We start from the raw sequence: 14,315 nt of genomic DNA, 5'->3' as shown, positions 1-14,315 counted from the left end.
GGGGCTCCTGTATAAAGCTCTTAGCAGGCAGCAGGGCCGCCCTGCTCGGCTCGCTGGCCTGAGTTTGGCCTCAGACTCCCCGCTGGGGCCGCTCCACCGCCTCAGCCGCGTAAGAGCCTTTGCCGTAATCTCCTCAGCCTGCAGCCGGGCAGAGCAGCCGGAGTCAGAGCGCTGAGCAGCGAGCTCCCGCTTCAAACGTTCACCAGAGTGCGGTGTGACATCAGCCTAAAACATCACCCACTCCACCCCGCCTTCACCCCCCCCCCCCCCACGCCTCCTTATCCCTGAGGCCAGAGGAGGGCAGGCTGCAGCCACCCCGCCTAACCCCGCCCTTTTTTAGAAATGCGATGGACGCAGGGATAATAATGTTAAGCAAACGTTCAGCGCTCTGTACCTAAGAGCCTGAAAGACGCTACGCTGATGCCGGCGATTACGGAGGGGGGTAGGGGCGAGGTTAAGGGTTCGAGCTGAGTGGGGGGGGGGGGGGGGGGGGGGTCAGGGAGAGCGCACTTACCACACCGGGTCCCGAATTTCCGGCAGCTTCATCATGTGTGAGCGCCTCGCCATGTTGCCCTTCCTCCCCCCCCCCCCCCCCAGCCCCCCCGCCCGCGGGCCACGGAGCGCTAGCAGGATTAGCGCTGTAATCCGCGCTCAGCATGAGTAAGCGCAGGGCTTCCTCTGGCGCGGCTCGGAGGGGCAGGAACGTGTTAAAACCCTGCCGTTCCGGTCGGGTCCCCCGCCATAACAAGGCCCTCTACACGCCATCACCAGAGCGTGAGAAACCCCCTCAGACACACCAAACAGCACAAGCGTCTGAGTGCCGAGGAACCTGGTGCTCACCTGCTTACCTTACACCTGGTGCTACTGGAGCGAGATTCATTTAATGCTATCTCAGTTATCTGACTCCAAAAATAACGTTTTAACCTTTTCCTCTGTGCTGACAGTTGAGCATAAGAGGAGATTGCAAGTGATCTGCCAGTAGAGTTTCCCTATACGGCTCACTATCTATCGTAAGCTGTAGAAGCGTACGTGCCTCTGGTGTGTGTAGTCTGCGTAGATACGGTAGTGTATCTTGCTACGGCACTAGCGTATAGGCGAGTGACTACGGGGTACAGATATCCTCACTTCTATGCCCATGTTAAGACCCTGAAACTGTCAAAAAGGAATGCCAGGTTAAAGTGAATGCAGTCTATTTAACAGTATGTGTAATGACAATAATAAACGGATGAAACAGAGTGTGTGTAGTGAGATGGCTATATGCATATGCGTGGGAGGTCATATTGACGAGGTTCCTCAGAGCATTGTACTCTTCCCCTTATATATTCAAAGCAAAACACGTCATCAAATGAAGACACAAATGCAAAACATGAGTACACTGTATTATTATGGAGAAGCTTTACATTACGCCAGTCCATTAGGATGTTTTGCAACTGAGCACTGTCTTTTTATCAGACCCTGCTGACTCCCTGTCAACTCAGTAAACACAGTCTGTTTCCCTTTAGGCCCACTTCTGTACACCGCCATACAAGAGCATCCTCCTGCTTCTGATTGGCTACACAATCGCCAGCATTCCCCGCCCATTTCGGTCAGTCAGCAGGTGTTTTGTTGCCAATGCTATCTTGGAGGAAGGAAGGTTACATCATTCCAGACCCCACCCTCCACCTTTCAGCCAATAGGGTTTTGTTTTTTTTTGTTTTTTTACACTCTGGTCATGTGACATGCCACCGATTCCCAATCACACATCACGCAGCCCCGCCTCAGCAGAGAATGCTACACTCAGCGTTCAGCGAGATGCTTCAGTGAGGGGGAGGAGAGTTTGCAGCAAAAGCCATCTTTTAACGCGGATTAATTATACACTCCTTAATTAAACACCTTTTACATTCCAGGACAATACACTAGAGAACGTTTATTCTGAATAGGCCAGAAAAATAAACTGAGAGAGAGAGAGAGAGAGAGAGAGAGAGAGAGAGATATTTATTTTCCAAAGATATTATCTCCTGAATAACAATTCCACAGAAGAAATGGTAATATCTATGATTATTAGGTTTGGGACAAGTGAAAGGGTGGTTCTGAGGTAAGAGTGTGTGTGTGTGTGTGTGTGTGTGTGTGTTTGCATGTGCTAGAGCGTGTCTGTGTGGGCATGTATTACTATCTTTGTGAGAACTTTCTATTGTGTTGGTTTACTTTCCATCTTTGATTATTATGTAACTAGATTTGTATGTCTCCTTTTTTACTGTTAAATAAAGGAGAATCAAAGGTCTTTGTGAGAACCAAATGTCCCCACAAGGATAGGAAGATGAGGAAAATTACGCAAGGTGGGGACCTTTTGCTGGTCCCCACAAGTTCAAGAGGCTGTTTTAGGGTTAGGACTTAGGGTTAGGGGTAGGGTTACAATTAGGTTAAGGTTAGGGTTAAGGTTAAGCATGTAGTGGTCGGGGTTAGGGTTAGGGTTAGAGGTTACGGAATGAATGTAAGTCAATGGGAAGTCCTCACAAGTACAGCAATACGAACATGCGTGTGTGTTTGTGTGCGTACGTATGTTTGTGTGTCTGTGTGTGTGTCTACAGATGCATGTGGGTGCATGAGTGTGTGTGTGTGTGTGTATGTTTGTGCATGTGTTTGGGGGGATGGGGGGTCACTCTGGGGAATTATATCCACAAACCCCACACTGACTGAACGAACCAGGTCAAAATGTTCTTATGAGAGACATACTGGGCTTTACCTGCCCAGAGCCTCTCACCCTTTATTCTGAACGATTAGAACATTCCGACATGCAAATCTGATTGGTTGATTGTTTTATTATTACCAATGCAGAGCCATGAATTGCCACACCTGGTTTACTAATAATTTGCAATAATTTATTAATAATTTCGAATAATTTCCTTCTGTCAAACACTACTTCCTCACCCTGGTGAAAGGGGCTGACCCTGTCACGCGTCAGTCTTTCCGGGTCAATAAACATCCAGGAAGGGAGAGATCTCCCCTTTTAACCTCACGTTTATACATTTCGCGCCCTATCTCAAAAGCAAACGAATCTCCGCCCCTCTACTGCCCGGGAAACAGGGGGGGGGGGGGGGGGGGGGGGGGGAGGGGTTTCAGAGGGCCGTCCTGGCGCTGCCAAGCACGCCGATACTCGCCCGCCAAATTTAAGCGGGGTTTCACCCCGTGAGCATCGCTCTGAAGCGGTTTTTTTTTCTTGTGTCCGTGTTTTATGTATCGAGTGAAAAAATAGCTATATAGATTTTTTTTTCCCTATGGTAGATTTTCGAGGGGAAATGAAGTCACAGTTAGTCTATTACCATAGTTACCCAGATGGCTGATGGTACGCGCCGAGCTCTGGAAACAGCTAGCGTGTCAACGATGACGACAAGCGGCTTCTCTGGAGGTTACCGTGACGAAAGCCATTCTTCTCAGCGAGCACGTGAGCCGGCGCCGAGCTCAGACGCGAACGATCCAACCGAAATAAACAAAAACAAAAAAAAACTCTGCTGGCACAGACGCGAGTCTCCGCTCCCAGAACAGTGTGTAATTAGAGGAGAGATTCATTTGCAAACAGATTCGGCGGCACAATCGCACTCCCCCCCCCCCCCCCCCCCCCACCCCCCCTCCCCCCACAGGGACGCGCGGATTCACCGCAGATCGGGGGGGGGGGGGGGGGATCGGCGTCGGTTCTTACTTCACGCGCGCCTCCATCCTGTTGGCGGCCTCCCGAAACTGCTCGCGCGCCTGTTTGTAGTACTCCAGGTTCTGAAATGCAGGAAATAAAAACATTCAAATAAAAACCAGAGGAAAGAACGCCTGGAAGACTAGAACAAAAGGCGGAATGAGTGTTGTAGAACACAATGAGTCCTCCATAAGTGCTCTAGAACGGAATGGGTAGATACTGAAATTAAATGGTATACATACAGTATTTAACTGGTTTACATTAGGATATTAAGTTATTAACATTAAGTGGTAAACACAGAGTTTCCCATCAAGTATATTTACATTTGTACCTTTGGGAAAACTAATGCCCTGCCCGAAGAGCTGTTGGAAGGCCACAAGGGGGCACTCTTCCCCCTGCCCCAAAAAGTACTGCAATGCCCCAGCACAGTGGCGGTGACACTGTGCTTTAGAAGGTGTTGCCTGACAAGATGTTAAACCAAGGTCCTGACTTGCTCTGCTCATTATAGAGACATTTTTCAGAAGAGTAGGAGTGTTAACCCAGTGTCCTGACAAAATACCCATTAAAACTGTCCATCGAACCATCCTCCCTGCATCTGATTGGCTGCACATTCCCCTGCATTCCCTGACCCTTTATATTTCCCTGGTTGTGACTGCAAGAGAAATTAATTCTCAGACAGTTCCGGAGTTAAGCTATCTGGCGAAAGAAGGGGAAAAAATCATTCATTAAATGTTGTGAGCAATGTTACAGCACCAAGAATGTCTAGGGAACTGGGGGGGTCTATTCATACATATACGTATAGTGTAGACAACAGGCATCTCCTCATCCACGTAATCCCTTCCCATGAGCCACACCTCCAGCAGGGGGGTTTGGGGGGGGGGGGGGACTGTCATTAACAGGTAGACCATCACACACAAGTAAATGAAAAATATTCATTGAGTAAGGTGGAAAAAACAGAGCTTCATTTTTCAGTTTGACTATCATTCCGCTTACTGTTCTAAATGGTATTCTATTGTACCATGCATGGTAATGTCAGGCGAGAGGAACAGCTGTTTGTACGCCCTGTAATTCACAAGCAACACCGCTGACCCAGCGCTTCTCGACCCAACGCTAAGATACAGGTAGATTGGTAAACTACACGTCCCTTCTCGAAAGAGAAGAAAAGTTTTCTTCCTTTTTTCCTGGTTTAGAAACCATAATCTTCAGATCGTTGCTTTTTGACCGAACATTCACTGAAAAACACTTCACACAACCCGCACAGAGACAACAGATGTTGCCGTTGCTCGTCTGTTGAAAAAAAAAACAAAACGTTCTGGCGTATTAATGCCTAGGTAGCAGAAAGCTATTTTCTTTTTTCTGCTCTTCTGTAGGAGCGCAATTGTAGACCTAATCTCTTTCCTACACAGCTAAATGCTCCACTAAAGATTTTTTTTTTTTAAACGAGAAGGAGAATTTGTGGGTTTCTGCGCTTCTGAATCGTCTGAGTTTTTTAAAAATTTAGTTTTGTTTACCGGTGTCAAAGCCATTCAGACACGACACGTGTCACCAAGCCGCACGCGGGCGCGAAGGAACGCTCCGGACGCGTTCTCACGAAGCCGCCGAGCGCCGCGACGGCAGCCTGCCTAGCAACGGACCCGTCGACCGGGGCGGCGAGCCAGAGAGGACAGGCCTGGGAGAGCGGGGGCCCGTTAAAAAACGTTGCCGCGCTGAGGCGGAGAGATAGAGTCAGCCCTCCGGGGGAATTACCTTCTTCTGCGGCAATCTCTCCCAGAGATCAGGCCCCGATCTCTGGAGACGAGCTCCCGGCTGAAATGCTAAGGGTCCGGGCGTAGAGCAAAGGGGGAGAAAAAAAAACGTTAAAAAAACAGGCTGCGGTTGTATCGGTGATAAGCGCAGGGCTGACAGCCAGCCTGATAGGGGGGACGTTTATCCTGTAGCGGCCAATGGGGAGGCAGGGCTGATGCCGCACGGATACGGTTCGGTTACGCCTGGTTTACTGAGGAGCGGGCTGCAGGCCTGGCGACCCGGCCTGACCTGCCGGGCCAGCGGCGAGCGTGGTGCATCGCCTCCTCCTACAGGACTGAGAGGGGGCTCAGCTCATTCGACAGAGGCAACACAGCGGACTGCGGAAGGCTGACCGATTTCCACTGTCTAACTTACATAAAAATTTAACACGCTACACACAACCATTCAACTTCCATTCATTTGACAGATACTCTTATCCAGAGCAAATTACAATCCAACCAATGAGTCTGTAAATGAATTTATGGATGTTAACAGTACTATCGTGTTGCCCGCTGTTCGATTTCAGTGTCGTAAACACACAAATACTGGATTAACGAGGCTACTTCTTATTAATTCTTTTTAACAACCGCGGGAGAGAGATCAACAACCAATCCTGGCGCAGACGAGGTTGAGTCAACTGCACAATCAACTGCATTAATAGATCAATTAAGGAGTGAGTAAACACAAAAAACCAGCAGCCCCCACAGAGGAATGTTTTTCTTAGCTACGGCGGACAGCTCATTAAGTTGCTGGTTAGTAAATTAAGTGATTAGTTTGCCAGTGAGATGATTAAAGTGCTTAGCTGCACACTGGTGTGGTACACGATGAGGAGTTAGCAAAAGCATAAAAACAGTTTTAACGCGCTCAAACGTTTGAATGCAGCCGAGGGTTCCCAAACGCAGCAGCAGCGGACCCGACTGCTTGGATCGATGCGTTATTAAACCTGTCAAAAAAGATCTCACGACCAGAAACGGCCACTTTGGCATGTTACAGACTAAACGGCCTCCTCTGCGCGTTACGGAATTAATTTGTCCAGGCAGCTTAAACGAAACAGGTGCATTTCCACCACCTGCTTCATTTAAATTTTTCAGACATGAAAAATTTACTCCGGCAAAGAAAGTTCTGCGGAGTTGCGCTGAAGGAAAAAAAAAAAAAAACAGACCGGAGAGACAAGAGGGGGTGGCGGAGAGGAGGTGTAAGAAACGCCGCCTCGCTCGCTATCGCCACGGTAGCAGACCCTCTGCCACGCCCCACCCCCCCACCCCCACCTCGGCCGCTGGGCTACGCAGCCCAGGCCGCGCGGGTGGGTGAGTTTTTCAGGCGCGCGAGAGCACGCCTGTCTGCGAGGAGAGAAATAAACACAGCTCTAAACGAAGCCCGAGTGCACACATCAGCACAATGCGGGGGCATCGTGGGAAATTAGCTAAATGTTCACTTTGCAGTTACACAGGAAGTTTCTCTTCACAAAGGAAGCTATTAATGACTGGAATATCTAACGAGAGCTCTCGGCCCTCTGGGAGCTGGCTGCCAGGCTTGGCACAGTGCTGGGAGCGCTCTAGACAGAGGGAAATATTCTATGGTCTAGACAGGCTGAGCACAACGCTTCCACATCCAAACATTCCCATGCTACTGTATGTTGCCTTATAAGGGAACCTCACAGCAGAATACTTTCAGTGATTCAATTTGCCCAGTGATAATATGGTTAAAAAAAAGCACCCATTTCAAAACCCTGTATATTTGTCGCTCAAATTGGATGATGCTTTTCGCATCACTGGGAAAGCCGCGCCCATTCTCAATCTCAGAGCCAACAAAATGCATTTGAATAACACGGGAAGTACTAATATATAGGCAACCACAACTAAGGAAAATGATTTTAAACTTTCGAGGTTAAAGTAGAACGTGCAAGTGAGGAGTGAACTTAGTAAGAACATAAGCTAGTTCATGTCAAGCAAGCAACAGCGAACAGAACTCTCTCACCCCTTTCCTGGGAAGTTTAGTAAAACCACAAGTAAGCCGAAAGAAAAGATCTCTAGCATGTTTGCCAGCCAGCTAGCTAATGCTAGACGCAAAAACATAACCCGACAACATCCCAGAAGGTTCCGGAGCCGGAGCGGAGCGGGCCAATCATGCGTGAGCAGTGACGCTACTGGGCGGAGTCAGCTGAAGCTCTGCAGACCTTCACCTCTCTCTTTCCATCTCTCTCTCCATTTCTCTATATCACTCTCTCTCCCTTTCTCCCACTCATTTTCTCTCACCTTCTCCCTCAAGCACTTTCTCTCATACTTTGTTTCCCAGCATCACTATCCCCCTCTCAATTTTACTTGTTCTCTCCTCCCTCTGTGGTTCCCCCTCTCACTCTCTTTCTTACTCAAGCTCCAAGTCAAAATGAAAAATATTGTATTTGCGCAAGTAAACCTGTGTTGCCGAAGCGCTGAACAAATAAATCATTTTCTCTCTTTCTCTCCCCTATTTCCTATCTCCACACCCCCCTCCCCCCCCCCCCCCCCCACTCTCCGCACGCCTGCCAAGCAGCGATGCTGACTCTGATCTCGGCGCAGTTTCCACAGGCCGTTAATCCCAGTGATATCTCAGCCGCCTTCCGAAAAAAAAAAAAAAACTCCCTCCGAACTCTCGCTCGCTCCCTCACTTTTCACTCTCTTTCCCTCCCTCCCTCCCTCTCTCTCGCTCTTTTTCGCACTCGCAGATTCAGACGAAAGTTCTGATCCAAACACGGCGTATCTGCGCGAAACTCAACTCGTTTCGCGAGGACCGTTTACAGGCGGATCTTTCTCTCTCCGTCATCGCAGGAAAATGAGAAAGTGGCGCGCGTTAATTGCCTGATCCTCGAAACGCAGGATCAGACAAAGAGCGCAACCTCGCCGACACCCTATTTCCGCTGACAGAGTCTAAATTCGCTTCCGAACTTCCGCGGGAAGTCACCGACGCAGCAGAAATGTCGCGTACAGTACGAGGAAGAGAAAAAAAACCTGCGCCGTATTTGCAGTATTTTAATTATAATAATTCCCGTACCCCTCCAAGGAGACAGTGTGCGCTCCATAGAGTGAATAACTATCCACCATGTTCCCCGGTCCCCAATTTCCCAGTACAACACTTTCTGTGATCCCTCTCTGCTTACCCTCTGTCTGAATAAAGTGGAAAAAACACATCTGGGGGGGGGGGGTGGGCTGTCTGCTAAAAGAGAAAATGCATTTTTACCCCTCTCAAATCCAGTACCTGCAGTTCAAGTGGCAATTACACCCCCCCAACCCCCACCCCCCACCCCCACTGCCTCATGTACTCGCCCGAAAATTAATAGCCAAAGAAGGGGGTGGTGGCGTGTGGAGGGGGTGGGGGCGACAAAATCAAAATGCATTCACTTCCCTTTCACCCCCCCCTCTATAATGGTGACGCTGTCACTCTGCCTGCGTTTGTGTGGATAAACCGCACGCGATTCCCGCGCTGGTGGCTCGCTACACCAGGACGCCTGCGAGGCCTTCTGGGGGATTATCATCTCTGACGCACGCGCAAGTGCTTCAAACGAGATTCGCCAAAAAAAAAAAAAAAGAGAAGGAAAAAGACGGGGAAAACATAAAAAGAAAAACTACCGGCGGAAAAGTAAGGAAAGAAAAGCGAGAGTGTGAACTGTAGAATGCAGCAGCACGCTGCGGGGACCGCACCTGTGAACTAGTGGGGACCGCACCTGTGAACTAGACGACCGGTAAACTACAAAAACCCTAAAACTGCTGACGGGTGGGCTACGCCACGGCCTCCCTTGGCTTCTGCTCTGCACCTCAGTCGGAAACAGTCCCAGGACGCGAGCAGCTTGTGTTGTTTTCTTTTAAAGGCGAGCCCTCCTTCAGTGTTCTACTTTACTCAGACCAGGGGAAAGTGCAGAGGGTCACAGACAGAGGAGGGATCACAGCTCAGAAGCTATGCTATGGTAGGGGATCGAACCCCTGGCCGTGTGGGGGGGACTGGTGTATAACGTGAGAGCTGGATGCCCTGTGGGCTGTGCCGACACATCTCGCCAGGATCTTCCTCGCTTTCACTTTTGCCGAAACTGAACACTGAACATGGGTGTAACATTGGAAACAAAGCAGCAAACGGTTAAACAAAAAACTAAGTTCCAGAACAAACAAATATAAGAAATGAGTTTGCCATGACGTCCTCCTTCGGTCTGGGTCAGCTTGGGTTCTAAACACGCAGCATCATCGCCTATCAAAGCTTGACCGTGATGGGCGACCATCTTCATCATCCCTTCAGCAAATGGCGGATTCTGGTAATGAGTCAGCGCAACTAATAACCGAATAAACGAATGCAAGGAGACGGGGAGACGGTTCGGCCGAGGGGAACACAACTCTTATCAAGTCAGCGCACCTCCTACGGTGCCAATTTGCCGAAGAGAACGAGCGACCGAAAATAAATAATAAAACGATTTCAAAAGCCAACGGGGGCTAATTTGGGCTCCGCGGAACTGGCCGCGCCGGGCGCGAAACGGTTTCCCTCCGAAAAGACGGGAGGAGATGAAAAGCGTCCGTTGGGGCGAGGCGGCCGCCTTTCCTCCAGCTAACGAATCACGCGGGCGGACAGCGGGCGGGAGCTCTCCCCGGCATTAACTAGCGGAGTTGGTTCCTCGCTGGAACTCGCACAACAAACAAGAAAAAAAAAAAAAAAAAAGGCCGTTGGAAGTCTCTCCCAGTGACGGGGAAAGGGCTGGGGAAAGAGAGCAGGCTCTGTCGCTCCCTCGTTCTCTCTATCTCTCTCTCTCCTTCTTTCCCTGCCCCGCCATTAATTAGATGACAATGCAGAGGGGGGAGGGGGGATTTATCACACTGGAAGGCAGCCAAAAGGTTGGATTTGCTCTGAAAATAAGGTGTTTGATATTCATCATGCAAATGGCACTTTCTAACAAACAGGGGAAGAAGCAGACAAAGAGAGAGTGAGAGAATGTGAGAACACCTGAGACAAAAAGAGAGAGAGAGAGATTGATTAGCATTATGAGGGGGCTTGAAGTACCCCATAAGGTGAGGGAGAGGCCAGCTCCTAGCACAGCTGCAGCCACTGAGAAGAGGATTGTGGGAAAACTGAATTCCAGGCTGTGCCCTCCTGTAATGCCCTGCACCCGTATTTAAATAACCATTTTAAACGCTGCAACACTGCAGGAAACACTACCCCCAATGCACACCAGCCGGAGCCATTCCGGGTCTTACAAGCAGGATAACTTCTTTCATTAAACGAGCCCTTTATTTAACCGGTATCTATTCTCGGAGATATTAAATCTCCTTTATAAGAGAAATCTCGCCAAGAGGGCAGCGCTCAATCAATTACAAGTGACAGCGCAACTATCAATCAAAACTAAATGGCGTGCACAACGTTGATGAAAAGTTCCACTGCAAGAAAAATGAAGAAGATGAGAGCACGTAATTAAAAGCGCTAGCAAGCAGCCCTGCTACCATCTTGTGCTCGGTCCTCTATCCTTCTCCTAGTCAAGAGCAGGAGTGCTGCTTCAAATATATTGCGAATGTTATTTATGCCAAACTGGCCTGCGCGCTCCATATTTTGGAGAATGATTTCATCACCGGCGGTGAACGGGCCGGTTCCACGTGTCCGCCCATTTAATCGAACGAGCAGATCCCCCAGGACCGCGGTCCCGTTCTGCCGGAAGATTAGTGCTTCCAACATGAAGTATGGTCAGATCCTCAATCAGCGATCTGTCTGCCGCGACTCCGTAAAACTCGGATGATGTCGCTCCTCAGCCAAGTTTCCCTGTGTGAAGGCAGTGCTGAACTGATTCGGCAGGGCCCAGTTTGTGAGACCTACGAACATTTCCTTTAGTCTGTGTGAGCGTTTCCTTTAGAGACCGTGTCTGTATGAGCGTTTCCTTTAGAGACCGTGTCTGTATGAGCGTTTCCTTTAGAGACCGTGTCTGTGTGAGCGTTTCCTTTAGAGAGCGTGTCTGTATGAGCGTTTCCTTTAGAGACTGTGTCTGTATGAGCGTTTCCTTTAGAGAGCGTGTCTGTATGAGCGTTTCCTTTAGAGACTGTGTCTGTATGAGCGTTTCCTTTAGAGAGCGTGTCTGTGTGAGCGTTTCCTTTAGAGAGCGTGTCTGTATGAGCGTTTCCTTTAGAGAGCGTGTCTGTGTGAGCGTTTCCTTTAGAGAGCGTGTCTGTGTGAGCGTTTCCTTTAGAGAGCGTGTCTGTATGAGCGTTTCCTTTAGAGAGCGTGTCTGTGTGAGCGTTTCCTTTAGAGAGCGTGTCTGTGTGAGCGTTTCCTTTAGAGAGCGTGTCTGTGTGAGAGTTTCCTTTAGAGAGCGTGTCTGTGTGAGAGTTTCCTTTAGAGAGCGTGTCTGTGTGAGCGTTTCCTTTAGAGAGCGTGTCTGTGTGAGAGTTTCCTTTAGAGAGCGTGTCTGTGTGAGCGTTTCCTTTAGAGAGCGTGTCTGTGTGAGCGTTTCCTTTAGAGACCGTGTCTGTGTGAGAGTTTCCTTTAGAGACCGTGTCTGTGTGAGCGTTTCCTTTAGAGAGCGTGTCTGTGTGAGCGTTTCCTTTAGAGACTGTGTCTGTGTGAGCGTTTCCTTTAGAGAGCGTGTCTGTGTGAGCGTTTCCTTTAGAGAGCGTGTCTGTGTGAGAGTTTCCTTTAGAGAGCGTGTCTGTGTGAGCGTTTCCTTTAGAGAGCGTGTCTGTATGAGCGTTTCCTTTAGAGAGCGTGTCTGTGTGAGCGTTTCCTTTAGAGAGCGTGTCTGTGTGAGCGTTTCCTTTAGAGACTGTGTCTGTGTGAGCGTTTCCTTTAGAGAGCGTGTCTGTGTGAGCGTTTCCTTTAGAGAGCATGTCTGTATGAGCGTTTCCTTTAGAGAGCGTGTCTGTGTGAGCGTTTCCTTTAGAGAGCGTGTCTGTGTGAGCGTTTCCTTTAGAGAGCGTGACTGTATGAGCGTTTCCTTTAGAGAGCGTGTCTGTGTGAGAGTTTCCTTTAGAGACCGTGTCTGTGAGAGTTTCCTTTAGAGACCATGTCTGTGTGAGAGTTTCCTTTAGAGACCGTGTCTGTATGAGCGTTTCCTTTAGAGACCGTGTCTGTGTGAGAGTTTCCTTTAGAGACCGTGTCTGTGAGAGTTTCCTTTAGAGACCATGTCTGTATGGTGTTTCTCAAACTCCCCTTCCCTCACTCCCTCACCCCAAAAAACCTTAGATGGAAAACCAAAATCACAAATCTCAGAGAGCGTGTTCCAACTTCGTTTAGCAGGTGTTCTGCTTCTGACCCGTTTCACTGCACTCTTACCTGCATAGCCCCCCCACCCCCCAGCTTTATCATCTGTTTAATGTCCTTTTCCACTGATGGGGGTCAATCGAGGTTTAAACCCTCCCTCCTTCTCCCGCAGTCCAAATATACTTCAACTTTATGGCCCCCGAGCCCCCCCCGCCCCGGCCTTCTCCATCATCCCGAGTTTGACTGCGGGAACGAACTGGGGCTCTCACAGCCGCACTTCTCTTAAGCACCAACTTACCTGGCAACAGAAAGACCGCATTATCTGCATCGACTCATCAACCGTTTTACTGCTTCCTGTGAAGCTTTTTAAATCCACTGTGCCAGAAAGAACTCTTGTGCTCGAACCGAACAGCGAGGGAAATAAGAATCATCAATTTCAATACCTCACACGTCAGATGTAATCAGGAATAAGTTAGTAGGGACGGGATCCTATCACTGGCTGGAACACGGTGAGGTCTGTAGGGTGTAAAACAGTCCCTGGCTCTCCTGTAGTACAGTGTGGACTGTAGGGTGTAAAATAGTCCCTGGCTCTCCTGTAGTACTGTGTGGTGTGTACTGTGTAAAACAGTCACTGGCTCTCCTGTAGTACTGTGTGGTGTGTACTGTGTAAAGTAGTCACTGGCTCTCCTGTAGTACTGTGTGGCCTGTAGGGTGTAGAACACTCATAATGGGCACACACCTCTGCTGTAGGTGTTGGTAGCATGGGGCGTCTCGAGAGGCACTGAAGCTCCAGAATCACAAAACACGCTTCTCCACCCCCCCAGTCTAGAGAGAGACTGAAGGTCCTCACGCCATCAACTTCACCCGCTTCTCATTTTATTCACGTCTTTGCACCCGGTCCCTAATCCCCACTGCCTCGGCTTTTACGGAGAGAGACTGAAGGTCCCTACACCGACGGGTTTAACCGCTTCTCATTTTATTCACCTCTTTACACCCGGTCCCTAATCCCCGCTGACTCGGCTTTTACGGAGAGAGACTGAAGGTCCTCACACCGACGGGTTTAACCGCTTCTCATTTTATTCACCTCTTTGCACCCGGTCCCTAATCCCCGCTGACTCGGCTTTTACGGAGAGAGACTGAAGGTCCTCACACCGACGGGTTTAACCGCTTCTCATTTTATTCACCTCTTTACACCCGGTCCCTAATCCCCGCTGACTCGGCTTTTACGGAGAGAGACTGAAGGTCCCTACACCGACGGGTTTAACCGCTTCTCATTTTATTCACCTCTTTACACCCGGTCCCTAATCCCCGCTGACTCTGCTTTTACGGAGAGAGACTGAAGGTCCTCACACCGACGGCTTTAACCGCTTCTCATTTTATTCACTGCTTTTTATTTACTTCTCCTCACACCACAACGTTCACCTCCCAGAAATGTGAAGGACAGCTAGGGGGACGGGTAGGGAAAAGAAAGCTCGGAATCATAAAGCTGGAAAAGCACCTCGTAATGTTTTTTTTGGAACGCTGCCTTTTCGGGTTGACCTTAAAAGAGAGAGCGTGTGGCCCTATTCTGCTGGGTGGCTCATCCCTGTTAAGGCGTGTTTCGAGCGCGCGGGCGGGCGGGCGGGCAGGCCCCGTGGTCTGATGTCGAATTTGGGCCGTGCCAGCAGGC

The 14,315-nt window shown here is 49.5% G+C and overlaps 1 protein-coding gene across 4 annotated transcripts in view; it reads right to left on the bottom strand.

The window, feature by feature from the left end:
• Nucleotides 1-14,315, bottom strand: part of LOC118208421 (MICOS complex subunit mic25a-like) — a 69,095-nt gene that overhangs the window by 27,684 nt on the left and 27,096 nt on the right. For all 4 annotated transcript variants that reach the window (XM_035383079.1, XM_035383080.1, XM_035383077.1 and 1 more), the window contains one exon: nucleotides 3,677-3,747. In XM_035383079.1, coding sequence (XP_035238970.1) covers nucleotides 3,677-3,747 — 71 coding nt within the window. The remainder of the gene's footprint in view (nucleotides 1-3,676; nucleotides 3,748-14,315) is intronic.

This window comes from Anguilla anguilla, chromosome 11, assembly GCF_013347855.1.
Source record: "Anguilla anguilla isolate fAngAng1 chromosome 11, fAngAng1.pri, whole genome shotgun sequence".
Lineage (NCBI taxonomy): Eukaryota > Metazoa > Chordata > Actinopteri > Anguilliformes > Anguillidae > Anguilla > Anguilla anguilla.
This window is presented reverse-complemented; position numbering and strand designations above follow the sequence as displayed.